This window comes from Thunnus maccoyii, chromosome 6 (genome assembly GCF_910596095.1).
Source record: "Thunnus maccoyii chromosome 6, fThuMac1.1, whole genome shotgun sequence".
Taxonomy (NCBI): Eukaryota; Metazoa; Chordata; class Actinopteri; order Scombriformes; family Scombridae; genus Thunnus; species Thunnus maccoyii.
In genome coordinates, this window is record NC_056538.1 from 33,735,536 (window position 1) to 33,762,453 (window position 26,918).

The following is a 26,918-nucleotide window of genomic DNA, read 5'->3' on the forward strand; positions in this document are numbered from 1 at the left end:
CGCTGAGTTCTCAGACCTAACGCAGCCCACCTTCTTGTCCTCCTCGCCAAACACAGGGTGGAACACCACATCCATCACTGGTCCACCTGTCCACGCTCATTGCGCCAAGACCTGGCCACAGATGGCATCCATGCAGTGATTACTGCCAGCTCAATTATGCAATGACTCTTGACCGATGGTTTGATGGCTCGATGGCTCGATGGTTCATGGCATTTGTGGACCACAAACCACTGTCGTTCACTATGGCTAAGGTAGCCAAGCCATGGTCTGCCTGTCAACAATGCCAGCTTTCCTTCATCTTGGAGTTCACCACAGACATACAACATGTTGCTGGCAAAAACAACCAGGTGGCTGATTGTCTCTCCCAGTCCATCGCTGAGCTTGTCCACTTGGGGCTTGACTATGCCCTTATGGTGGCAGATCGAGCTTCTGACCCAGATGTCCAGGCATTCAAGATGGCTGTCATGGGAGGATAGTACTTTTGAAAGTATTTTTGACTACACTGGCACCATGATGTTTCCGCAGCTTGTCGTGGAGATGACAGATCTTCAATGCTATCCACAGCCTTTTACAACCAGGCAAAAATTGCATAGAGGCCGGTGGCTCCCAAGTTCATCTGGCACAGGCTCAAAAAGGATGTGCAGAACTGGCTGGAGCACATTTCAGTGGACTGCCTTAAGCTGGCCCACCTGGATCTGGACCAGCCTGTTGAAATGGCCAAACCCCTACCTTTCCCTCACATGGCTGCAAGGCCCTTAAACCTCCTCCTGCAGAGGCTCCGACCTCCGCTCTGGTGATTCGGAGCCGTGCCTGTCAGGTGAAGGACATAAATCACAGAGACTTGTTTTTATGTGTGTTCGGCATGAAATGTTATGGGTTATGGGACTCCTGGTATGGTGACGTTCTCACACTGTGCACAGTTAATCTTGACTTGCTCTCTTTAAGAGGTGGAAGTGTAACCATGTTAAAGGCAGCGCCATTTTGTGTGTGGCACAATTTTTTGGTATGTTGGTTTGAGTGTGTGAATAAAAGGCCACGAAGGTGTGCAGCCAAAAGATAAACTTATTGGTTTTGTTAATCTCACCGCTTCTACAATATTTTATATTTTGGTTTATTAAAACTTTTTTGTTTACTTCATTATTTCATATGTTCTACAATGTAGAAAATAAACACAGCACAAAAAGTAAGGAAATTTGTGTTTGGTAGATTATTTCTTTGTTGTAACAATGCTTCTTGGTAATAAATCTTATACTGTTGGAAAGCCTGTTTATTTCCCTTTTAAATGGTGCCACATTTGTAAGGAACATGCATTTATGGGATGAGCAGCAGAGCTGAGTATGTGGGTTGTGCCCATGAAAAATTTGCCAAATCTTTTCAGCCAATGCCAAACAACTTATTTTGCTGTTGCTATTGACTCTTGTTTTGAGCTTCTGGTACCCCCAGGTGCTGCCAATCAGGTGCCTGATTGGCAGGGCTGAGGACTGACCAGCATCTCTAGCTGAGCATAGTGATTCCATAATCACCAGGAGTGCAGTCTCAGTAGAGCGACCCCGCTTAAAGCCGGACTGATTCAGGTCATACAGGTTGTTCTCAGAAAGGAATTCAGAGACTTGGTTAAAGACTGTGCGCTCAAGTATTTTTGATAGGAAGGTTAGGAGTGAAACAGGTCTGTAGTTTTCAATCTGGGTTGGGTTGAGCGTAGGCATTTTTAGCAGTGGGGTGACACGGGCTTGCTTAAATTCAGTGGGAGAAAACATCCGTTGTAAGTGAGGAGTTGATGATGTGTGTGACCGTGGGGTTAAGTGCGGGGAAAATGTTTTGTAGCAGGTTGGATGGTATTGGGTCTAGTGGACTGGTAGTGAGACGAGAGTCTAGAAGAATTTTGGAAACTTCCTCCTTGGTCATAGGGGAGAATGAGGACAGTGTGGCCCTGTTAGTTGGCAGCTGTAAACTGAGTTGGTTAGGCTCAGAGAACTGGTTACTGATGGTAGAGGCCTTATCAGTTAAAAAATAAGCAATCATGTCTGCAGTGAGTAGAGTGGAGGGTGGAGGAGGAGGCAGATTGAGGAGTCTTCTTTTTTTTTCTTAAACATGTCACCCAGTGCAGCCGTGTGGCTCATTGACGTGTTTCTAATTGTTTTTGGACAACAACAACGGTCGACAGCACAGAGGAATAAGATACTTGTTAGTAGAACAGTTCATTGTTGGTTTGTATCCAAACATGAGATTTGTTGACAATAAGAAAAATATAGAAAATCACCAGAATGATCTTCTAAGTTACAGCCCATCAGTCTGACTTGTCAATGTGCTGGGCGATGCCTCATTGTTTGTGGCTTTCGGCTGCCCTTCACTGTGCCTCCTTGCCTTCTTGCTATGTGGACGTCTCAGCTGGGCCCGGAACGCCTTACTGAAGATGAAATAGATGAACGGATCCAGGCAGATGTTGACAACTGACAACAGCATGGTCATCTCCTTCAGGTAGTACAACACCTGGCTCAAAGAGCACATCCTCTTTAGGAATATGTAGGGAAGGCTAACCAGGTGGTACGGCACGAAACAAATGCAGAATACGGTGACCAGCACCAACATTTTCCTGCGTGATTTCTTGAGCCTCTTGCAGCTGGTGGATGACAGCTGCCTCTGCTGTGCCAGCAACACACTGCGGGAGGCGCTGTAGTAGAAGAAGACCAGGGAGATGAGGACAAACAGGAAGGTCACGGTGGAGCAGGTGTGGATGATTTTGTCAAACACTATGACCTTGGCGCTTTGCAAGGGGTCACAGGTGTCAGGGACAATGGTCAATTCCGGTTGGGTGAGGGTAAACAGAGTGATGTAGGAGGTTGTAATGGCCAGGAGGAAAACCCAGGTTACCGTGGAGATGATGCGGGCAACCTGCACTGTCTGCAGGACGTGAGTTCTTAAAGGATGGATGATCTTCAGATACCTGGAGAGAAGAGAGGCAGGCAGGTGTCAGCAGATTATTGATCACTGAATAATAGTAATACAAATTGTCAAACCACAGATTTCATGAGGAATGAAGATTCTAATATTAGTTCTAGAGGAGAGGACCAGCTCTTTACTCCTGCAATGATACGAGGACATGGAGAAAGCTCATGACCATTTCAGCTTGCAGGAATTCCAATGTGCTTGTATTCTGTGTCTGTGCATATGGGAAGATAAACTCATTTGAATTTATATACTTCAAAATGTAACTTGTTTCAAATTAAGAATATGAGTGGAAGGGCTGAATTCAAATGTTAGGTTAAGTTAACAAATACAAATAGCTTTTCTTCTTCTAGTTTTTCATTTGACTGTAAGAATTTACAGCTGTAGTTGCTGCTGTTGCTCTGTAGAGTCAGTATAAAGATAATATGCAGGCATATAAAAACAGACAATAAAGCAATAAAACATTTACAAAAAGTATTAACTGTGCTGATAAATTGCATGGTTTGTTGTAGTCTAGGGTGGGGGATCTACCTGTTAGCAGCGATGTAGCCCATGAACAGGATGCTGGCGTAGATGTTGAGGTAAAAGGTGGAGGCTCCAAAGATGCAGTAGACCAGGCGGAAGGTGGCTGACTTGCTGATGTAGTTTGCTATGTTCAAGGGGAGGCAGAGGCAGAGCACGAAGTCGGAGACTGCCAGGTTCTTCAGGTAGACCACCATGATGCTGGATACCTGCTGCTGAGCTGAGCAGAAGTAAACCTTCACGAGGAAGCTGTTGAGGACCAAACCCACCTGGAGAGGAAACAGGATGAACTCAGGACAGGTTTTTAAGAGATTAACATGTGAAATGCAGTGGTGTAGGCAGAAATTGTATGGGCAAATACAAAAGTGGGTGGGTCATCTTTTCCCAGCAAAACTGACTTATGAAAAGTTAGACAAACGAACGACAAACGAGTTTACTTTGCAACGTTCTGAATCACAAAGGCAATAACAGCAAAACACTGTCTATCCAACACACTCAACCAACAGAACATCAGTCTATAAAGGCTGAACACAACAGTACAGACAAAAGGTGTCTTTTATGGCCTGTCCAGTCCATCGGCTCTACAGCGCACGGCACTGTTAGTTAACTATTTTATTGCACAAAGTGACAACTAAACATAAACCCTGACAGCAGAGCTGTTAAAGGTTCTCAATGTAGAATTGTGAAGCAATTTACACGTATTAATCGTTTGTTATTGCCAGTGAGTGAACAGGTAGTAACATACAAAATGAGACCTTCCCAGACTTTCTTGGTTGTCTGTAACAGTCTGTGGACTGATTCTATGTGAAGGACCTGGCCTTGCCTCTCTCCTGCTAACGTCAACAAACGACCGACAAAATGACACAACAACACACCAAGAACGGTGCTATCTGACTAGAAACACCCTGCGGATATTAGCTCTCCAGCTAATGAGGTAACTAACACATTTCACAACAAAACACTCCTGCAATGACAAGTCGCCCACTCCTGAGTGCACACAGCTAAAACAACATTACTTCCTCAACAAAGGGGCAGAAAACAAGCTCCAGAGTGATAGCAGGACATAGCTTACCCCTTTTGTTTTTTCTGTTGGTGTCCAAAAATTGGAATAAGCACACATTTCACAACTGGTACTGGTCAGCTCACGAAAAACCAAACCAATAAACTGCATCCTTACACTCTATTCTATCAAGAAAACTATCAATATCACTGTAGTGATTAATTATCTATTCTTGGCTGTGTAGGGAAATACATACAAATTTGACTTTGAATGTGGTTAAGAAACGGCACATAAATCGGCAGGTGCCAGCCACCTGGAAGTTGCTGCACCCCCAGCACCCCTACTTCCTGCGAATATGGGAAAGCTCTCTACCGCCAAGCAGTGAGTGGCTGCCTGTGACAGGCTGCTATGATTATGTTGGTTGTGCCAGTTTGAGATTTAGATGGCACAGGCACATCCAGGCACACCTGTGGCTACGTGGGTGGTGTGATTGGCAGACAGAGGAGGTGGAGGGAACGTGACTGTAATCTGAATATTTGACACTCACCAGAAACACCAGAGTGTAAACCGGCATGAGGAAGAGGTGGACTGATGTGTCGACTGGATCACAATGAGTCATATTATCATCGTAGGTCTGGTTGGTGACTGAGGTCACTCCCATTCCTACCAGGTCATCCATGTTTGTGGAGGTTCTAAGAAGGGTGAACACAAATCTATCATCTTTATAGTGTTAAATATAGTTTAAAACATTAACTATGTATCCTACTGAACCATCAGCTGAGTGTATCATTACACATGTAAGACAGGAAGAAGCCTTTTGGATTCAATCTAAAGCAAGTCCAGGTGACCTTTTTCAAATCTGTATTAACCCTTACATAATGTTTGTCATAATTTGACCCATTTTGACATTTCAAAGCAGTAAAAACACCCTAACTTACATTCTTTAAAGTTGCGATATATGACATTCAGCCACTAGATGTCGCACTATAGCACCAACATCTCAGACCAAAACAAACGTTTGTCGTTTACTCAATAAAGTTGGGAAAAAAAGAAAGAAAGCCAACAACTTACAAAACTCAAACTGTCAAACTAGGCAGTGCTGAGCAAATATGGATCCAGATTCTGTTAGTGCATTGCCTGTTTCTTGCCTTCAGTGCTTTCAGAAACATGTTTTAGTGGACTGTTTAGCTATAATATAAGAACGTTTGTGACGCGGACGCCATCTTGAAAATGAACATGCACGCTCACATGCACTAGCATGCATGTGCAGCCGGTGACAACCAAAACAAAGAACAGAGAAGCTTATAACAAAACACCCGGAGGGAGTATGATTTCATTCTCAGCTCAGGTCGCCATTACTCAGCTATATCTTTACATAGCAAATAGTTGTATGCTGACATCTAGTGAGGCTCAATGTCATTTGTTGCACCTTTAAGCCTGAAACTGTAAGACGTTTCTTAAAGTGGCCCAAAATATACAAAAATGGAAATATTTCAATTTTTTTTTTTTTGTGCAGCTAGTATAAATATTTGTCAAATCTGACCCTGTATTTATTTAACGGGATTTTAAAGTCACCAGAGGGGTCAAATTAAGGTAAAGGGTGGTTATGTGGAATTTTAAAACAGTGAAACTATAAATTGGCCTCTCTGTGCATTTCTAACATTGGGACAGTGAGGACAGAGCTCAAGGGGGAGCATGACACTGTCACAACGAATGCCCATCATGTTGCTACATCATTTGTCAGGGTTCCCACCCAGGTGGGCATCTGCAGACAAGCCTAAACAAAGTCACTAATCAAACTCATCAATTCCCATGCAATCAACAATGTGGTTGCCCAACATAGTCCTCCCTGTAGTGTAGGGCAGCTTTCACAGGACTATAAAAAATACCTGAGCTGCTGTTTCACTGATTTGGTGGATCTGTTGTTCTAAGATGAAAAAGGAGGCAGTGAGTTTAAGAGAACAGACACAACCTTCCCCACACGCCAGCCACAGCAGCACAGTAGTTTGAATCTTACCCTGATCAGTCTGCAGTGCCACAGTCAGTTTCCACAAGGTGACAAAAGAGAGGGAGATGCAACTTCTGCACAACAAAAAAGGACTGTAAATGTTTTGGGGATGTGGTTTACTATGTAATGAATATCATGTCATATTTCAAAACTGAAAAAAAAGCTTTGAAAGGTTGAAACTCAGTGTTTGAAATCTAATAAAAAAGGTTTTCCAAGATTGGAACTAAGTTTTGAAGGCTTGCATAATGTTTTGATAGGTTGAAAAGAAAATTTAAATCTCTGCAAAAATTATTTTGCATTTGAGTTTTCCTTCTTCACAAATGCAGCACTCTTTTTACAGGTTTTAAACCTTGTAAATGGTGATCTGAAAACTGGTTCACATGTGTTAGGAAATACGTTTTGAAACGTTGAAACTTGAATTTCGAAAGGGCGAATCTTTATCTTGAAACTTTTGCATATGTACCTTTGCACTTGTATTGCAGACTGTTGAGTTGAGTTTACAACATCCACTTTTCAGAGATCTGCACACACAGTTGCGAGCTTGAGAGTCATGTGACGTCTCGCGGCTCTGGTCTGAAACTCTGAAACAGACAGCCTGAAAAATAAAGTCGGGATCATGGAGGCAGGGGCATTTGTTCTTAGCCTATTGTTTATTCTCTGCTGAAGTCCAGTCACATGTGATATTTACCGGGTTAGGTGGGGTTGACTGATGTGTACAGGATATGCAAAAAGGATTTACGGTTTTCTGTGCTGACTGGCAGGCATGGGCGTTGAATGAAATCTGCAATAGATAAGAGAAATTAGCTAGTTAAATAAGTTCACTGGTTAGTTTATCTTTTGTTCTCCTGTTTTGGATAACATGAGATCATAATATAGTGTGATTATGAATTTACTATGTAAACATATAGTGTCAAACCTTGTCACTGTCTCTGCTCTCTGAAACATTAATGAAATAATCACCATTTATTAATGACTGAAAAGATATATATGGCTGCAAAATACATTTGTGGTTCAAAATTTGGTAGGATTAATTATAAGGGTATATTTGAGCCGGGTGAAAAATGACCCACTAAATCAGCAGTCAGGTGTCCATATGAACAGTGAAAGAGGTTTTCCTCACTGTAATCATTCCTCCTGTTCATACTGGATATTAAAAGATCCTTCAAATGTGCTTTCAATGGAAGTGATGGAGGACAAAATCCACAGTGTGTCCACACAGTCATTTAAAAGTCTCTGTGAAGCTTCTATTCAGCTTCAGCAGTCTGAGTTAGTCATATCAAGTGGATATCTGACACATTTACAGTCTTTTTAGCATCAAATTCCCTCTTTGTGTTTCCTCGGACAGTGTTTCCCTGTTGAGCTGCAGGTGGAAGTATAGTAACAAAAAGAGGGACTTTGGCACTAAAAAGACTGTAACGTTGAAAGATATCTACTTGATTTGACAAATTTGGACGCTGAAGCTTCATATCAGCTTCAGATAAACTTTGAAATACATTTTTGCACAGAGGGAGGACTGTGGATTTTGTCCCCCATCACTTCCATTGTAAGGTCATTATGAAGGGATCTTCTGATGGTCAGTATGAACAGGAGGAATGATTACAGCAAGAAAAACAGCTTTCAATGTTCATTTGGGCTCCTGACTGTTGTTTTAAGACACACTTGAAAAACTGTGAACTTTTCCTTACAGTAACTTAGCACTTCTAGATATAACAGAATAACATGGATGATTATGTTTGACATAAACAGCCACTGAGATTATTAGCCTTTAACAGAGTGGCTTTGTTAGCCAGGCTAGGATGGTGTCTGTTGTTTGGTCCTCTACTTTGGTACAGATGTAAATATATCAACAACTATTGGATGGATTGCCATAAGATGTGGTACCTATATGACTAATAAGATATATTTTGTTATTTAAAAACATAGAGCAACACTTGTAAGGCCAATAGCTTAGACTTTACTTGGTGAATTGATCTATTAAAAGTGGTACGTCTGGGGGACCTAATGAATCATGTAACTATAGACCCATTTCAATTATACCACTGATTTCAAAAGTTCTTGAAAAATTAGTTGCTGAACAATTAATGAATTACTTGGAGAGAAATCAACTTTTAAACCTAAAACAATTTGGTATTTTAAAGGATTCAACAGAGATGGCTGTATGTTATCTTACAGAAACCATCAAAAGTAGTTTGGCTGAAGGTAGTAGTGGGAGCAGTATTCTTAGATTTAAAAAGCCTTTGACTAAGTGTGAACCATGAAATACTTCTAAATAGATTATCACACCTTTCATTCTCAACAAGCTGTAAACTGGTTCAGATCAGTAGTGTGTCAAAATTAACTGTGAAAACATCACTTCAAAATTGTAAATTGGCATGGACATGGACTGTAGTTAACTACAAGTAAACTCTGTGTCCAGTGTCAAGAGGTGTTTAAAACAGTTTTTATCTTAAGTTGTCTTGGAAAATATATTAGGTTTTATATTTTAAAAAAAGACTCAAATTTGAACATAAAAACAGTAGAAGCACAAAGAACTGAAAGTGAGATATTTGCAGGACTCACCTGTCTGTCTGTCAGTGGAGATCTCCGATACAAACTGTTTGCTTTAATGCCTCCTTCTGTGCAGCGTTCACAGGACAGGAGGAGCTGAATCTGTGGTTACTGCATGATGGCTCAGAAAACACACACACTGCTGTTCAGATGCTATCTCATTTCCTGGTTTTTTGTTTATCACTTTGTTAGAGGACCACAAAACAAATAAAGAGTGTACTGGGGTTTTACTGGGGCTGTTGCTGTGTCACTTAGCATCAGATTAGCTCAGCTGTGGTCAGCGGTGGAGTTGGAATAAAAATCAGCCAGACTTTAGACTCAGACTGGCCCGTCAAAATCCACCTGCAGGCACATACCACCTATAACACTAGAATCATGTCGTAAACAGAGATTCATTTAACTGTAATGGTTTTTAGACCAATACATGGGATAAAAACTCCTTTACAATTCTAACGTAATTATATTTATATAACTTGGTAATGTTATAATTGTTTTTAATGCTGTATCAGTGTTGCTTCTCAAATGTGAATATTTTCTGGTTTCTGTACGTTTACGAATGATAACAACAAATGATAACAACAAATTATGTTAATTATAGTCAGGCAGAAAATGGAAGGGTGGGGAGTGCACAGGATGCTGCAGGGGGGCTTGGCCCCCAAATACCTGTCCATAGCACCGGGTCTGAAGTAAAATGTACATAATATGATTAATGTAGTCACATCTGAATAAGTGACAGTATGTTCATGCATCAAACCGAGTCACGCTGTGATTGAGTTTACTGGAAACACTCAGTATTCACTTCAACTAGAGAACTGACTTCTCATCTAGCGCCATCATCAGGTCAAAACTTTAATGACAATCAGCAGCGACCACGGCTTGAGGCTGAAGTACCTTAAAGTGCCACCGATGGCTGCTAGCTCCTCCAACAACCTTCTGGTCTCAATCTCTAAATTATTGCTCCATTAATAAGATTTGAAGACTTATAGGAGCTTTGATGTCTACTGTGTGTGAGTGTTGATTGACAGCTGTGACTGACAGTTGGCTCACCTGCTGCCCCCTCACCCGCCCACAGTTTTCCACAAACATGACTTCCTACACTTGATATGAATACTTCTACACCACATAGTGGCTGTTTGAAACTTTCACACACGCTCAGATGTGACTCAGTTTACTAGACGGAGGCTGATTTGGTTAACAAATGATCACGTATTCTGTTTTTTTTTTCTAATCTTGCACACAATCTTGACCTCAAACCGGTTTCTCTGACATATTACAAAATAAATATCACACCGCTGCCTGTATGCTTGAACGTTTGGTTCTTATTTTATCCTTAAGAATGTGAAAGCTGAAAGTGAAGGGTGTTCTTCTCAGTAACTGGTCTTAATCAGAACGTGTGTCTGTATGTGATACACTCACATATAGTCACATGTGGTTCATCATATAAAACACATTTCACAAAGTAACTTGTTTACTTATTTTATTTGTCAGTCATTGTTCATTTGGTTAATAGTTTTTAGCATTATTGTTAAATATCAGTACATTATTCTTTGTATTATCTATTTATACTTTTGTAGAATTTCCCATGAAAAATTATTACATGTGAGAACAACTTCACATGTGTCAGATGTGATAAACTAACACATACACACGCAAGGTTTATCACACGTGAAACAGATTTTTACATTTGATAAATTCACATTTACAAACCTTATTTTCAGGACAGTTTTCACATGTACATATACACAATATATATGAATATTTATATGCAAATTTCACACAAATCTTCTCAATCCAGAGTGTCTGGCCAGTGAGAATATTATAGCAAGTGTAGTGTGGATAAATGTTCTGATGTAAATGAAAACAAAGATATGAAGTATTAAACTGGCTGGTTTTTCTTTACCAGTAGTTGTTGATGCTGATGGTGCTCAGCTGCCCCTCGTTGCTTCTTGTGTCTGTGCTTGGTGTTTGCTTGGTCCTGCTGAGCACTCTCTTCAGGTTCAGCTTGGTCCGAAAGGCCTTACAGTTGATGAAGTAGATGAGTGGATCCAGGCAGATGTTGAGAACTGACAGTAAGGTGGTTACTTCAGTCAGGTAGCACAACAACTGGCGTGAGGGGCCCTGCCTCCTCAGTAAAGCATAGGGAATAAGACCCAGGTGGTACGGCACGAAACAAATGCAGAAGACGCTGACCAGCACCAACATTTTCTTGCGTGACTTCATGAGCTCCTTGCAGCTGGAGGATGACAGGTGCCTCTGCTGTGCCAGCAACACAGTGCGGGAGGCGCTGTAGTAGAAGAAGACCAAGGAGACGAGGACGAACAGGAAGGTGACAGCAGAGCAGATGTGGATGATTTTGGAGAACACAATGACCTGGTCACTTTGCAATGCATCACAGCTGTCAGGGACAATGGTCAACTGTTGTTGGGTGAAGAGCAACAGGCTGATGTAAGAGGTCATAACGGCCAGCAGGAAAACCCAGGTTACCATGGAGATGATGCGGGCAGCCTGCACTGTCTGGAGGATGTGAGTTCTTAATGGATGGATGATCTTCAGATACCTGGAGAGAAGAGAGGCAGGCGTCAGCAGATAATTTCACTGATTAACAGTGATACAAATTGTCAAACCACAGATTTCATGAGGAATGAAGATTCCAATATTAGTTCTAGAGGAGAGGACCAGCTCTTTACTCCTGCAATGATACGAGGACATGGAGAAAGCTCATGAACATTTCAGCTTGCAGGGAATCCAATGTGTTTGTATTTTGTATCTGTGCATATGGGAGGATAAAATCACTTAAACGTGTATACTATTCTAGTGACTTGACAAAAACAAAAAAAGACATAAACATAAAAATATGAGTGAAAGGGCTGCATTCAAATTTTAGGTTAAATAAACAAATGCAAATACTTCTGACGTCGGCAAAAGTTATCTTGACTAAATTTTGCATGTTGTATAAACCCCTGGTCTTCAGTCAGTGGATTTAGATCTGTTAATTTATTGAACTGCTCAGTTTGTTGTTCAAAATTGTAAATATAATTCAGATTAAATTCAGTTTTCATCTGTATTTTCTGAGTTTGAAGTCAGTTTTTTATTTGACTGTAAGAACTATATAAATAAATAAACTTACAGCTGTAGTTGCTGCTGTTGCTCTGTAGAGTCAGTATAAAGATAATGTGCAGGAATATAAAAACAGACAATAAAGCAATAAAATATTTATAAAAAGTATTAACTGTGCTGATAAACTGCATGGTGTGTTGGAGTCTAGGGTGGGAGATCTACCTGTTAGCAGCGATGTAGCCCATGAACAGGATGCTGGCGTACATGTTGAGGTAAAAGGTGGAGTCAGCAAAGTTGCAGTAGACCAGGCAGAAGGTGATGGAGCTGTTGGCGTAGTTGATGATGCGGAAGGGGAGGTAAAGGCAGAGCAGGAAGTCGGCGGCTGCCAGGTTCTTCAGGTAGACCATCATGATGCTGGACACCTGCTGCTGAGCTGAGCAGAAGTAAACCTTCATGGTGAAGCTGTTGAGGACCAAACCCACCTGGAGAGGAAACAGGAGGAACTCAGGACAGGTTTTTAAGAGATTAACATGTGTGTTGATTAGCATACGGAGGAGGAGGAAATGTGACTGTAATGTGAATATTAGACACTCACCAGAAACACCAGACTGTAGACCGGCATGAAGAAGAGGTGGGCTGATGTGTCGACCTGATCACCGTGAGTCATATTATCATCATTGTTGGTCTGGTTGGTGACTGAGGTCACTCGCTCTGTTACCAGGTCACCCATGTTTGTGGAGGTTCTAGGAAGGGTGAACACAATTATATCATCTTTATAGTGTTAAATATAGTTTCACACATTAACTATGTATCCTACTGAACCATCAGCTGACTGTATTGTTACACATGTAAGACAGGAAGAAGCCTTTTGGATTCAATCTAAAGCATGTCCAGGTGACCTTTTTCAAGCATGTCTTTCAGCAGTTAGGTGTCCAAGTTGATGGGAAGCTTCAGCTTCATGAGGCTTCAGCAGTCTGAGTTAGTCATATCAAGTGGATATCTGACACATTTACAGTCTTTTTAACATCAAATTCCCTCTTTGTGTTTCCTCAGACAGTGTTTCCCTGTTGAGCTGCGGTGGAAGTATAGTAACAAAAAGACGGACTTTGGCACTAAAAAGACTGTAACGTTGAAAGATATCTACTTGATTTGACTCATTTGGATGCTGAAGCTTCAGATAAACTTTTAAATACATTTTTGCACAGAAGGAGGACTGTGGATTTTGTCCCCCATCACTTCCATTGTAAGTGCATTGTGAAGGGATCTTCTAATGGTCAGTGGCTGTGAACTTTCCTTTAACTTAAAACATGTTTCATTGTTCATTTGGGCTCCTGACTGTTGTTTTTAGACACAATTGAAAAATTGTTAACTTTCCTTTGACTTAATGCTTCTAGATATAACATTACCAGAATTTTCTCAGACATATGGTGTCTGTTGTTTGGTCCTCTACTTTGGTACAGATGTAAATATCTCAACAACTACTGGATGGATTGCCATAAGATGTGGCACCTGTATGACGTAAAAGATATTAAAAACACAGTGCAACACTTGTAAGGCCAGTAGCTCACTTGGTAAATTGATCTCTGACTGCCTTGTCCTGAACATCGGCGTTCCACAGGGGTGCATTTTGTCTCCCCCCCTGTTCTCCATATATACAAATGAGGAAAAATACAACAGCAAAGACCTCTCACTCATAAAGTATGATGATAAGTATGCTGATGACATGGCCCTGGTTGCCTGCCTGCAGGATGTCAACAGCGCTTCCTATTCTCAGCACATCGACCACCTTGCCACTTGGTTTGACAGCAGCTTCCTTGACCTTGATGTCAGTAAGACCAAGGAGCTGTGTCTGGGTGGTAGGATGGAAGCAGGCAGCATAGGGCCCATCTTCAGTCCTGCTATCATGAAGGGGCAGGAAGTGGAGCAGGTCACTCACTTTAAACATCTGGGAACAATCATTGACAATAAACTCACCTTTCAGATCAATGCAAACTACATTTACAAAAAGGCATGGCAGCAGCTCTCTCCTCAGGAAATTGAGTTTCAGTGCCAGCAAACTCACCCTGACCATGGTCTACAGGTCAGTGTCCTCACCTTTAACATCATTTCCTGATATGAGAACCTCTCAGTTAGACAAAGGAACAAGTCGACTCAGGTGGTCAACCAGGCCAGTAAGATCATTGGAAATACACAATTGCAAGTCCAGAACTTATGCAACCAGTCCACAACCAAAAAGGCAACCCAGGTCTATAACAATCCCACCCACCCCCTTTACTTATTATTCCAGGTGTTGCCATCTGGCAGGACACTCAAGGTCCAACTAGCCAGGAAAAATGGGTACAAGAAGTCATTTGTGCCCTTTGCTGAGGCCATTCTAAACAGAGAAATAGTAGTAAGTAAGTAAAGTTTATTTGTATAGCACCTTTTACAGATACAAAATCACAAAGTGCTTCACATTAATGAAAAATACACAATTAAAGGCAATATTAAAAATAGCAACAATAACAGATAGTGCAGAGCTGACAAGATCAAATGACAGCAACAACATACAAATGAGGACAGAGACAGATAAACAAGTACATAAGTTCCAAAACACAGACGAGGAAATAAGCCACTATTCAGACAGGTTAACCAAAAGCCTGTCTGAATGAGAACATTTTCAGCTGCTTCATAAAGATGTTACAGGAGTGAAGGGATAGCAGCGATAAGGGGAGAGCATTCCTAAATTTCGGTGCAACAGCTTAAAAAGCACAGTCACATCGGGTTTTATAGTGGGTAATTTTTGTTCAGCAGACCTAAGAGCCCGATTGGGCGTATAAGGGAGGAAGAGGTCAGCAATATACTGGGCTGTTTGACCATGTAAGGCTGTATAGGATAGCACCAGTATCTTAAAATTGATTCAAAATTGAATGTGGAGCCAGTGCAAAGAGGATAAAATTGGCATGATATGTGATCTCTTGCTATTTCTAGTTAAAAGCCCAGCACCTGCATTTTGGACAGTTTGGAGACAGTTCAGAGAAGTTTGATTTAAATAGGGAAAAAGTGCGTTACAGTAATCTAAACGAGTAGTAATACGAGTAGTAATAAAAGCATGAATAATCATCTCCATCCCCCCCTTGCTCACCACAGATCTTAATTTAGCAATGTTCCTCAACTTGACAAAACATGAGCACATAAGCTGGCTGACATGATTATCAAAGGACAGTGACTGGTCAAAGATGACACCTAAATTTTGCAGGTTATGCTGAACACAAACAATTGACAACCACATATGCTGCTCGATGTTTAGAATAAAATTTAGCAATTGAGAGAACTTCTGTCTTATTTGCATTTTACTGAAGGCAGTTGTCAGCCATCCAAATCTTGATGTCATCCAACCAATCATTTAAAATGGACAATTGGTTACTCTCATCAGGTTTAAAAGAGCAATACAACTGAATATCATCGGCATAAAAATGATAAGAGATGCCACTATAACAGCTAATAATCTGTCCAAGAGGCAGCATATATAAGGAGAACAACACAGGACGCAGGACCGAACCCTGTGGGACACCACATGACGCGCTGTCTCTGACATGAACTGACCCACAGAGCCCGAAAAACTCCAACATAGGATAAGAACCAATCCAAGGCAGACCCGGAAATACCTACTAACTGGTTTAACCTCTTTAATGATCAACGGTATCAAATGCAGAGCTGAGGTCAGGTAACACCAACAATGAGCATTTCCTGTCATCTGCAGCCATCATAATATCATCACTGACTTTTAGAAGAGCCGTTTCTGTTGAATGCAGTTTACCAAAACCTAATTGAAATGAGTTGCACAGGTTATGTGTTTATAAAACAGTTATAAGCTGCTCGGCTACAACTTTTTCCAGCAGTTTGGACATAAGAGGCAGCTTGATTAAAGTCGTATAATTCACTGGGAGGGTGTGGTTTAAATTTGTTTGTTTTTTTCAGCAAAAGCTGAATTATAGCATGTTTAAACTGGCTAGGGACAAAGCCAGTTGAAAGGGAGAGACTGATCATGGCTACAATAGTGGAGCCAACTGAATTAAAAACATTTAAAAACAAGGATGAGGGAAGAATGTCACATGGGCCAGATGAAGGTTTAATTTTGTGCAACAATTTAGTAATGTCCTCTAAGGAAACAGGAGAAAAGGAGTTAAGGATTGTGGAGCAGGAAGCACCAATGGTATGTTGTCTTGATGATGGGGGAATATTTGCTCTGATATCACTGACTTTGCACTTGTGGAGAGGTCAGAGAGACGATAGTGTTTATAGTCTCAAAGAGAACTTTTGAATTTCTTTTGTTAGTTGAAATGAGGTTGGCAAAATAGACAGTCCTAGCTTCCCTCATCATTTCATTCAAACAGATTAAAAGCTCTTTCAGATGCAGCCGATGGATCTCTAGTTTGGTGGTTTTCCATAAGCACTCTGTCTTCTTACATTTCTGCCTAAAACTGTGGATTGACCTGTTAATCCAAGGTGAGAATCTGACAGAGGAGGTTTGTCTAGATTTAAAAGGAGCCACTATATCCAATACATAGGAGCACTGTTCATTAAGTAACTGGACCAAGGTCTCCACATCATTACAGCTTAACAGCACATCAGGGTCAAATAAAGCTGTGAAGTTTTCAGCTGTGCTCTGGTTAATGATGTGCCTACAAGACATATGTTTATGTTTATGGGGCAGCGGATCCAAGGAAAGGGCCAGATGGGCTAGGAGGTCAGTAAATTAAAATGCAATAGAAAGGCTTCAACTGACCAACTTTAGTCATATTAAGTTCAAATAAGGGGAAAGTCTCAGTGCTAATCAACCAGCAGTCAAAGCGATTTCTGAAAATAACTTCAAGACCTCCACCACGGCCCGATAGCCTCAGCGTGCTGATGGAGGTACAGTCTGCAGGACAAAGTTCATTGATGAAGGAATATTCCATATTTCCATTATTTCCATTATTTATGTATTTAGCTGCTCTTTACTGTTTTACACTGTGTTGCCAGAATGCAGAGGGCAAATTTCTATTTCATGTGATGTAATGGACAATAAAAATTTCTTATCATATTTTAAAAGTGGTACATCTGGGGGACCTGATGAATCATTATACAATAAACCCATTTCAATTAAACCACTGATTTCAAAAGTCTGTGAAAAGAGAAATCAAATCTTGGCGAAAGATCAACTTTTAAACCTAAAACAATTTGGTATTTTAAAGGATTCAACAGAGATGGCTGTATGTTATCTTACAGAAACCATCAAAAGTAGTTTGGATGAAGGTAGTAGTGGGAGCAGTATTCTTAGATTTAAAAAGCCTTTGACTAAGTGTGAACCATGAAATACTTCTAAATAGATTATCACACCTTTCATTCTCAACAAGCTGTAAACTGGTTCAGATCAGCAGTGTGTCAAAATTAACTGTGAAAACGTCACTTCAAAATTGTAAATTGGCATGGACATGGACTGTAGTTAACTACAAGTAAACTCTGTGTCCAGTGTCAAGAGGTGTTTAAAACAGTTTTTATCTTAAGTTGTCTTGGAAAATATATTAGGTTTTATATTTTAAAAAAAGACTCAAATTTGAACATAAAAATAGTAGACGCACAAAGAACTGAAAGTGAGATATTTGCAGGACTCACCTGTCTGTCTGTCAGTGGAGATCTCCGATACAAACTGTTTGCTTTAATTCCTCCTTCTGTGCAGCGTTCACAGGACAGGAAGAACTGAATCTGTGGTTACTGCATGATGGCTCAGAAAACACACACACTGCTGTTCAGATGCTATTTCATTTCCTGGTTTTTTGTTTATCATTTTGTTAGAGGACCAAAAAACAAATAAAGAGTGTACAGGGGTTTTACTGGGGCTGTTGCTGTGTCACTTAGCATCAGATTAGCTCAGCTGTGGTCAGCGGTGGAGTTGGAATAAAAATCAGCCAGACTTTAGACTCAGACTGGCCCGCCAAAGTCCACCTGCAGGCACATACGACCTATAACACTAGAATCATGTCGTAAACAGAGATTCATTTAACTGTAATGGTTTTTAGACCAATACATGGGATAAAAACTCCTTTACAATTCTAATGTAATTATATTTATATAACTTGGTAATGTTATAATTGTTTTTAATGCTGTATCAGTGTTGCTTCTCAAATGTGAATATTTTCTGGTTTCTGTAACAGTAAACTTAATATCTTTGGGTTGTGGACTAAACAAGACATTTGAAGAAGTCATTTTTTATGGACCAAACAAGTAATCAATAAATTGAGAAAATAAGCAATAAATAAGGATTACATAAACACAGCTCATCTGCAGAGACCAGCTCACAAAAACAAACCATCCAAATCAATGAAGCAACCTGCTAAATTTACATAGTGATCCCTAAAATATGCTGCTGCTGTCTGTTTTTGTTGCAACTGCAGCAGGAGTTGCTGATTGTGCTGCAGTTTGCTCGCCTACATTTGTAGTTTCTGTCTGTTTTCTGTTTTTTTTAGCCATTTTTGAATGTCCATGACAGTGTTGGCATCCATTTACCAGCTTTCTTTTTTATTTAGGCCAGCCGGCAGCTTCACTATCAGCTCACTACATCCTCACACTCATGCAGCTCATGCAGAGCAGGCAGAAGGGCCCCATTGGCTGATTCTGGCTGATAATATTGTACAGATTACTACACTTTTTTCCAATTTGAAAATAATATATTACTATGCCACCAACTTTTACAAATGAAAACAACAAATGATAACAACAAATTATGTCAATTATAGTCAGGCAGAAAATGGACGAAAGCGTCTGCTTAATGTAATGAATGTAAATGTAAACGTAAGTAGGGGTGCGGAGGGTGCTGCACCACCCCCTGGTGGATGGTAGAGGACCTGCATGTTCGCAACTATAAATCCTCTAAGACCTACGAGGCCGTGTATGAGGATGTAGCAGGATCAGATTTAAAGCTTTAGTGAATATACTGGTATCATATGAAACTAGATGACCGAAGGAATCCATTGGCACCAACCATGCCATGCTGGGAAGGGGGCTAAATAGCGCCCCAACGTTAGGTGAGGGAACTGCCACGGCGATTCTTTAAAGGGATCCCTTGACCTCTCATCCCAAGATATCTGAATGAAAATGGGTTCTATGGGTACCCACCAGTCTCCCCTTCACAGACATGCCCACTTTATGCTAATCTCATGCAGTTTGAGGAAAAAAACATGCAGTTTTTGCATGCAGTATAAATGTTTTATTTTTGCCTATTCTAAAAATGGTGTATTTGAAAATTTCTGCTTAATGGGGTCCCTAAACAGTCCTGGAATTGCATATATTGGGTCTAACTGGAAAGCTGAGACTCTTGTGGATTCAATGAGCCCAATTGTATTTATGTGTGATGATGTTAGTCCCCATAGTAGCCATTTCATTGTAGTGAGAACATTTTTTTGATAATCACAGCCTCATGAAACTTTACAACCACAAACCAGAGACCAAGGGCGTTCATCGGATGTATGGCTTTCCTAGGTATATTGACAATAAGGGGGTTTCTGAGCAAAGTGCTTGCCATCCAATCGCCGAAAAATACAGTTCTTACAGAAATGGTTTTTGATATCAAATCACAGCATCGATTTTTCTATAGTGTTCCTCAAGGTCTTGGTGTCTTAATGTGGTATTTTGGAGGGATTTTTGACCATTTTTAATAATTATCGAGTGGTCAAAAATGGTTAAATTTTGCACCAAATCTGTGTAACAAATAGTATCAACCCAATGATTGCTGCAACTTATGAGACATAATTGAGCATGGGAATGGCCATCATATACTTCCATTATGATGTTATAAGCCCTTATAATGCTAAACTTAAAAGATTTGAACTGGCACTTAACCGAAACACAATGTTTATTACAGATTCATGACTAGAAAACTTGACTCACAGTGCTGAGATATAATCTTCAGGTTCCTGGTTTTCAGATGACGTATCACCACTTCTATTTGGAATATAATGTTGACCTGCTATCTCCCCCTAAAGATCCCCTGTCCAGATAAAAATGGGTCTATGGTGGGTCTCTAAGTGTTAATAAATATATAAATAAAATAATAAATAACTAAATAAAAAGTTTCATTTAATTTTTGTTGTTTATGTTCATATTCTAATGATATTTTGATTTCAGTAAGTGGTTAATATTGCGTCACCATGTTTCCCATGGCTATGCCTATACTTGATGTGAATTCTTATACACTTCTGAATTCCACCACATTGTGACTTGGTTTGACATTTTCATACACAGTCAGATGTGACTCAGTTTACTGGACGGAGGCTGATTTGATTAACAAATGATGACACATTCTGTCGTTCTCCTAATCTTGCACACAATCTTGACCTCAAACCGGTTTCTCTGACATATTACAAAACAAATATCACACTGCTGCCTGTGAGCTTGAATGTATGGTCATAATTTTATCCATCAGAATGTGGAAGCTGAAAGTGAAGGGTGTTCTTCAGGATGGTGATGGAAACGTTTGCAAATCTGATCTCAGTAACTGGTCTTAATTAGGACATGTGTCTGTATGTAATACACTCACATATAGTCACATGTGGTTCATCATATAAAACACATTTCACAAAATGACTTCTTTACTTTGTTTGCCTTTTAATCATTGGTCATTTGGGAAATAGTTTTTACCATTATTGTTAAATATCAGTACAATATTTTTTGTACTACCTATTTATACATTTTGTAGAATTTTTCATGAAAAATTATTATATGTGAGACCAGCCAATAGCAGATAGCTATTGGTCTCATATGCTGGTCTTTTTTTTTTACCAGTAGTTGGTTGTTTACCAGTAGTCAGTTGATGTTGATGGTGCTCAGCTGCCCCTCATTGCTTCTTGTGTCTGTGCTTGGTGTTTGCTTGGTCCTGCTGAACACTCTCTTCAGGTTCAGCTTGGTCCGAAAGGCCTTACAGCTGATGAAGTAGATTAGTGGATCCAGGCAGACATTGAGAACTGACAGTAAGATGGTCACTTCAATCAGGTAGTACAATACCCTGCGTGAGGAGCACTGCCTCTTCAGTAAAGCATAGGGAATAAGACCCAGGTGGTATGGCACGAAACAAATGCAGAAGACGCTGACCAGCACCAACATTTTCTTGCGGGACTTCTTGAGCTTCTTGCAGCTGGAGGATGACAGCTGCTTCTGCTGTGCCAGCCACACAGTGCGGGAGGCGCTGTAGTAGAAGAAGACCAGGGAGATGAAGATGAACAGGAAGGTGACAGCAGAGCAGATGTGGATGATTTTGTAGAACACAATGACCTGGGCACTTTGCAATACATCACAGCTGTCAGGGACAACAGTCAGTGGTGGCTGGGTGAGGAGCAACAGGGTGATGTAGGAGGTCATAATAGCCAGGAGGACAACCCAGGTTACCATAGAGATTATGCGGGCAGCCTGCACTGTCTGCAGGATGTGATTTCCTGAGGGATGGATGATCTTCAGATACCTGGAGACAGAAGAGGCAGATGAAAAAAAGAGCAGACAACAAGGGTGTGGTGCTTCCTGGATCAAACCTGACCAAAGCCACCCAGCCTGGGCCTACCTGCCAGCAGCGATGTAGCCCATGAACAGGATGCTGGCATACATATTGAGGTAAAAGATCGACGAGGCAAAGTTGCAGTGGACCAGGCGGATGGTGATGGAACTGCTGGTGAAGTTGGCTATGTAGAAGGGGAGGCAGAGGCATAGCAGGAAGTCAGACACTGCCAGGTTCTTCAGGTAGACCAGCATGATGCTGAACACCTCCTGCTGACCTGAGCAGAAGTAAACCTTCATGGTGAAGCCATTGAGGAGTAAACCCACCTGGAGAGAAAAACACAGAGGATGGGGAGGATGGAGAAAACAGTAACAATAATAATGACTTACTTGTCTTTGTTGTCCCTACATCATAAATCATATAAATGTGGATAACAGAGCACACTTTCAGTCTTTCCTTGATTGCTAGATTGTTTATGAAAATTTAAAAAAAAATTCTAGGGGTTTTGCAATTTCTGTTCATGGCAACTATGGTGTGGTTGAGGTTAGGGGAAGATGGTGGTTACATCTGATGATAAAGGTGAACTTTAATTGGAAGTCTGTGACAGGATGTGACCCCAGTCACCTGCATGAAAGTTATACAAGCTGCACACTTATTCCTGCATTGGCACTGAGCATTTGCACTTGAATTTGGTTGCCTCAAGATTTCCAAAGGCTGTGTTGAGCCTCAACCTTGTGGTCAGACAAAGGCAGGCCTACTTGTAAACTCTGAAGCCTGACCAAGAGGCTGCCTTTGTCCCCTCATACTCCATGTGCATGAGACAAAGGCGGGCCTGCATGCAGTTTTGAAGCCTGATAACCAGGCATTTTGCCAGTGAAACAAAGGGAGTCCAAAAAGGACTCCATCCCCCAACATGCACCTCTCAGTTCACAACTAGGTGTTAAAACCAGAAACTCTCGTCTCTCATTGGCAGAGATGCTCCAACACAGAGGAAGTCACGGCAACACAGCTGTGATGTCACCACCCTTTAAATACTGAGTGCACCCAGAAATCCCTGCCTGTCCATTGTAACTGAGCTGGGGGGAAGTTCTGTCCCTCTGAGAACCAGTTTACTAAAGGAGGTAACCCCATGCACGTGTGCTTTTCCCCTACTGACTGGAAGATTCTCCCCTCACTGGAGGAGACGAGACTTCGCCAGTGTTCACCTGAACACAATCATTGGATCTGAGAGCAAACCAGCACTCTCACTGCCTGCAGAAGGAAGAAAAGGATTTCTTCACAGAGATGTGGATAACTCCTACTCCCCACTCTTCAACCAAGTCGACTCCACTGTTTTCTCTGCAACGCCTGCCGAGGATCAGCTTGCTGTGAAATCTGCCAACAGAGTGCGGACGGCCCCATCAGCATCCAAGCCGAGGAACTGAGCCGTACCAAAGATGGACTGAACACACACCCTGTTTGCTTTCTGAAGCAACCAAGTAAGAGGTTTAAGTCTGGGCAGAGACAGTGTTGGATTATGTGTTATTTTCAGCTTCAGTTTATTTCTCATTTTGTTGTGTGAATTGACGGATTGTGCTGTTATACTCTGAGGAGTATTTGAAGTTTGCTGCCTGTTTAGTTGTTTTCACCACACTAAACTGTTTTGTGTTCATCCAACTCAGGACTGCTGTGTTTGTGCCACCCTGAGTGAGAAACCAAGTTGCTTCGTTGATCAGAAACCAGGCAATGTGCATTACAGACTGCCATCCATACATGCGCTCTCTGTGGACAAAGACACCGCTTCTCTCCCCCTCATGGTTGCTTGCCCTCCTCTTTCTTCCCTCTTTTGCTACCAACACACACACATGCACACACATACACATGCACCGACATCTTCTTACACATCTGACGGTCAGATAATGATGGACAAAGCACCGCTCTGTTCCTCCTTATCTGCCATCAGACATGTGTGTTCTACACGAAATTGGGTGACTACATGATGCCGACCACCAGGCGACGCAATCTTTCTATTGTCTAACCAAGACACCAAAGTCACTTCCGCTATTTGGGTCTCCCGTAACTTTACATCCACTGTCCTTAAGATCGCATGACATTGTCTCACAAGATCATCTTGCCCACACACACACATACTCCTCTACACTCCCATACTGGCACACACACACACACACACACACACACACACACACACACACACACATAGACACTCACGTATTCACCTGCATGTGTTCAACCTTGTACAGCTTTGTTTGATGTATGTGTGCCTGGGTAATTTAGTTGTAGTACAGTAAGTTATTGATCAAAGCATTTGTCAACTTTGTTAATTCTGCTAAGGTTAAAAAACACTGTTATATCTTTAAAGAGAAGTCTTTTGTCATTATTATGTTTTATATATTGTGAAAAGTGGCTGATTGAGAGAGTCAGAGCTCGAATTCATACCTTCTTTGTTCACCTGTGAATGTTGATATCCCTCAGATATTAGCATTCTAGGTGACCTCTTTTATGAGACTACTTTATTGTTTGGTTATTGGTCCTAGTTTCTGGGTGGTGCCCCGTAATTATTCATTCATATCAATACTTTTATTAGGTTTTATAAATAATAATTGCCCCTGATAATTATTAATTATTTCTAATAACCAACTGTACTCCTCGCAGATCTGACAGCTGTGTCCCCCTTTGAGGCTCTCTAACAGTTGGTGCCCCATATTATTAATTAATATTAAAATTACTTGATTTTATAATTCATAATTATCATAGATAATTATGAGGTTTAATTATCATAGATAATTATGAATTATTACCAATTACCAAACACATTCCTACAAGATCCTACAGATTGGTGCCCCGTGTGAGGCTCTCGTAATATATCAGCCTTTTTTGCACCCAGAAATCTCTGCCTGTCCATTGTAACTGAGCTGGGGGAAGTTCTGTCCCTATGTGAGCCAGTTCACTAAAGGAGGTAACCCCATGCACATGTGCTTCTTCCCCACCAACTGGAAGATTCACCCCTTACTGGACAAGATGAGACTTCACCCATGTTCACCTGAACACAATCATTGGATCCGAGAGCAGACTGCTGCTGCAAACCAGCGCTCTCACTGCCTGCAGATGGAATAAAAGGATTTCATCATGGAGAGGTGGCTAACTTCTACGCCCCATTTTTCAACCAAGTCGACTACGCTATTTTCTCCACAACGCAAGTTGCTGTGAAACCGGCCAACAGAGTGCGTGGAGGGTCCCGTCAGCATCTGAACTGAGGAACTGAGCCGGACCAAAGACAGATTGAACATCCCTAGTAGACTCTGCATTTTACTTATGGTCTACAAATGAAGTGTGTAAAGGACCTTTTCAAAGATGGTGTTTTTATTTCATTTCTCCAGCTAAGGACAGACTTTAATATTCCTCTGTCCAATCTCTTTAGGCACTTTCATGTCTGCAGCTTTGTTAAAACACATTTCTTGCCATTCCTGAATCCACCACAGGGTGGCTGGATAGATGAGTTACTGAATTTGAACCCTGCCTGCAAGGGCTTGGTATCCATCCTATATGAGAACATTCAAAGGACCGTTCTCCTGTCTCTTGGATATATAAGGAGGCAGTGGGAGGAGGAATTGCGGATAGTGATGTCAGACTCAGTTTAGCAGTTGGTGCACTTATCATCAGTATGATTCAGATGCAGGTTTTAGCAATTTAAGATGCTCCATAGGCTCCATCTGTCCAGGAACAGGTTGGCTAGAATGTGCCTGGGGTGAGACCCTACTTGCCCCAGATGTAACCAAGAGCCAGCCAACCTCAGTCATATGTTTTGGGCATGTCCCAGATTAACTAAATTCTGGACAGATATATTCAGTACTTTTTCACTCATTTAAAGCAAAGATATCAGTCCTAAACCTCTGACCTCTATCTTTGGTGTAACGCTAGATAAGATGCAGTTATCAACAAATCAGCCAGAGGCCATAGCTTTTTCCACATAATTGGCTAGACAACTGATTCTTTTTAGTTGGAAGACGGCATCGTCGCCATCCCATAAACGCTGGATGGAAGAGGTGTTGGCACTCCTCAAACTTGACTGTGTGTATATATGTGACAGAATGTGAAGGCATATATATATGTTAGATGGCCAGTGTTGTCCTTTTTGTTTTATTTTTTGTGTTTGAATGTTTGCATAAAAATGGAAAAATTCAGTTAAAAATTTGAATCATAACAGACTGTGATCCAAATATTTGAAACTCACCAGAAATACCAGACTGTAGGCCAGTGTGAAGTAGACGTGGCCTGAGGTGTCAACCTGTTCGCAGTGAGTCGGACCTTTGGCATGAGTCAGGTTGGTAACTAAGGACATGTTGAGCGATGAGGTCACTTCCATTCTTGTTTGTGGAGGTCCTAACAGAAGGGAGACAATTATATGTAAAGTGTTAGGAAATTGTTTAAATGACATTTAAAACACAGGAACTGGTGGAAGCAAATCACCACAGCAACATCAAAAACACATAAAAAGGATTTCTGTGCATCTTCCAAGCCACTTGTTCAGCAATGAATAAAGTCTAACTTCTGTGATTTGACAAGTCACTGCAACAGTGAGCTGTAATTTCCTGGAACCTAAGTGTAAGAGAAAAGTCATTGTCTACCTTTTATGGTCCTTTGAGTCAGAACTCCATCTGACCACTGGTTTCCAAGTTACCAGAAGAACAGCAGCAACCCCTCCCCACACACCTTAAAGATCTGTATTCTGATGTTTTTTGACTCATTGTTTATAAATACAGTCTATTTTAAACATATCTGTGACATAACAGTCTATTTTAAACATATCTGTGACATTTTATCAGAGTAGGTGCTCATTAATAAAGCAGATTTTATGTAAATAGCTTCGGAAACAGCCAGCTGGAGGACAGAGGGGAATCTGGGCTGTAAGAAAAGATGGATTTGAAGAACACTGACCTACATGAAAGTACATAAGCTGTTTTCAATAATCAAACATATCAATATCGGTGATCCTGGCCCTGTATTACTTGGTATCGGATTGAAACCAAACTTTGTAGATTCCCTCACCCCTAATTCAAAGGTCATACATCACATCTTCTGTGTTTTCTTTTTGTTTTTCTTCTGTGCAGTAAGTACAACAGTACACATTCCTTCACGGATGTTTGTTTTCTAGCATCCTGATCAGCTTTAATGAGCCTACAGTGCCTCCTTGAAAACCACATATCTGGAGTTTAAATTGGAGGACTTGTTCTTATTTGCTCTCTTTTAACAATTGGATAATTTCAGATAGTAATCAGTTTACAACCTCATACATGATTTGTGCTGTTTTAAAATCTACCAAGTCTCTGAATTTT

At 41.0% G+C, this 26,918-nt stretch overlaps 3 protein-coding genes across 5 annotated transcripts; all 3 read right to left on the reverse strand.

Annotated features, from left to right (window-relative positions):
* Window positions 1-2,277: 2,277 nt before the first annotated feature.
* Window positions 2,278-5,147, reverse strand: LOC121898329 (P2Y purinoceptor 14-like). Its single transcript, XM_042413324.1, has 3 exons — window positions 5,016-5,147; window positions 3,478-3,737; window positions 2,278-2,944 (listed from the first exon to the last, which is right to left on the reverse strand). The coding sequence occupies exons 1-3, from the start codon at window positions 5,145-5,147 to the stop codon at window positions 2,278-2,280; spliced, it is 1,059 nt and encodes a 352-aa protein (XP_042269258.1).
* A 5,402-nt stretch (window positions 5,148-10,549) lies between these two features.
* Window positions 10,550-12,729, reverse strand: LOC121899307 (P2Y purinoceptor 14-like). 2 transcript variants are annotated; one of them, XM_042415030.1, is made up of 3 exons: window positions 12,676-12,729; window positions 12,303-12,562; window positions 10,550-11,580 (listed from the first exon to the last, which is right to left on the reverse strand). In XM_042415030.1, exons 1-3 carry the CDS (start codon window positions 12,700-12,702, stop codon window positions 10,920-10,922), a joined length of 948 nt encoding a protein of 315 aa, XP_042270964.1. In that variant the 5' UTR covers window positions 12,703-12,729; the 3' UTR covers window positions 10,550-10,919. The 2 variants fall into 2 exon arrangements, with proteins under 2 accessions (XP_042270964.1, XP_042270963.1); XM_042415029.1 differs by lacking the exon at window positions 12,676-12,729 and having other exon boundaries at window positions 12,303-12,646.
* An 8,174-nt stretch (window positions 12,730-20,903) lies between these two features.
* Window positions 20,904-26,050, reverse strand: LOC121899408 (P2Y purinoceptor 14-like). 2 transcript variants are annotated; one of them, XM_042415204.1, is made up of 4 exons: window positions 25,817-26,050; window positions 21,863-21,911; window positions 21,652-21,769; window positions 20,904-21,555 (listed from the first exon to the last, which is right to left on the reverse strand). In XM_042415204.1, exons 1-4 carry the CDS (start codon window positions 26,018-26,020, stop codon window positions 20,904-20,906), a joined length of 1,023 nt encoding a protein of 340 aa, XP_042271138.1. In that variant the 5' UTR covers window positions 26,021-26,050. The 2 variants fall into 2 exon arrangements, with proteins under 2 accessions (XP_042271138.1, XP_042271137.1); XM_042415203.1 differs by having other exon boundaries at window positions 21,652-21,911.
* Window positions 26,051-26,918: the final 868 nt, after the last annotated feature.

Coding starts and splice junctions, on each gene's coding strand:
- LOC121898329 (XM_042413324.1), bottom strand. CDS start 5,147: ATGGATGACCTGGTAGGAATGGGAGTGACCTCAGTCACCAACCAGACC. Junction 3,738..5,015: donor TTTACACTCTGGTGTTTCTG/GTGAGTGTCAAA, acceptor TTTCCTCTCCAG/GTGGGTTTGGTCCTCAACAG. Junction 2,945..3,477: donor GGCTACATCGCTGCTAACAG/GTAGATCCCCCA, acceptor TCTTCTCTCCAG/GTATCTGAAGATCATCCATC.
- LOC121899307 (XM_042415029.1), bottom strand. CDS start 12,628: ATGCTAATCAACACACATGTTAATCTCTTAAAAACCTGTCCTGAGTTC. Junction 11,581..12,302: donor GGCTACATCGCTGCTAACAG/GTAGATCTCCCA, acceptor TCTTCTCTCCAG/GTATCTGAAGATCATCCATC.
- LOC121899408 (XM_042415203.1), bottom strand. CDS start 26,020: ATGTCATTTAAACAATTTCCTAACACTTTACATATAATTGTCTCCCTT. Junction 21,912..25,816: donor CCTACAGTCTGGTATTTCTG/GTGAGTTTCAAA, acceptor TTTTCTCTCCAG/GTGGGTTTACTCCTCAATGG. Junction 21,556..21,651: donor GGCTACATCGCTGCTGGCAG/GTAGGCCCAGGC, acceptor TTCTGTCTCCAG/GTATCTGAAGATCATCCATC.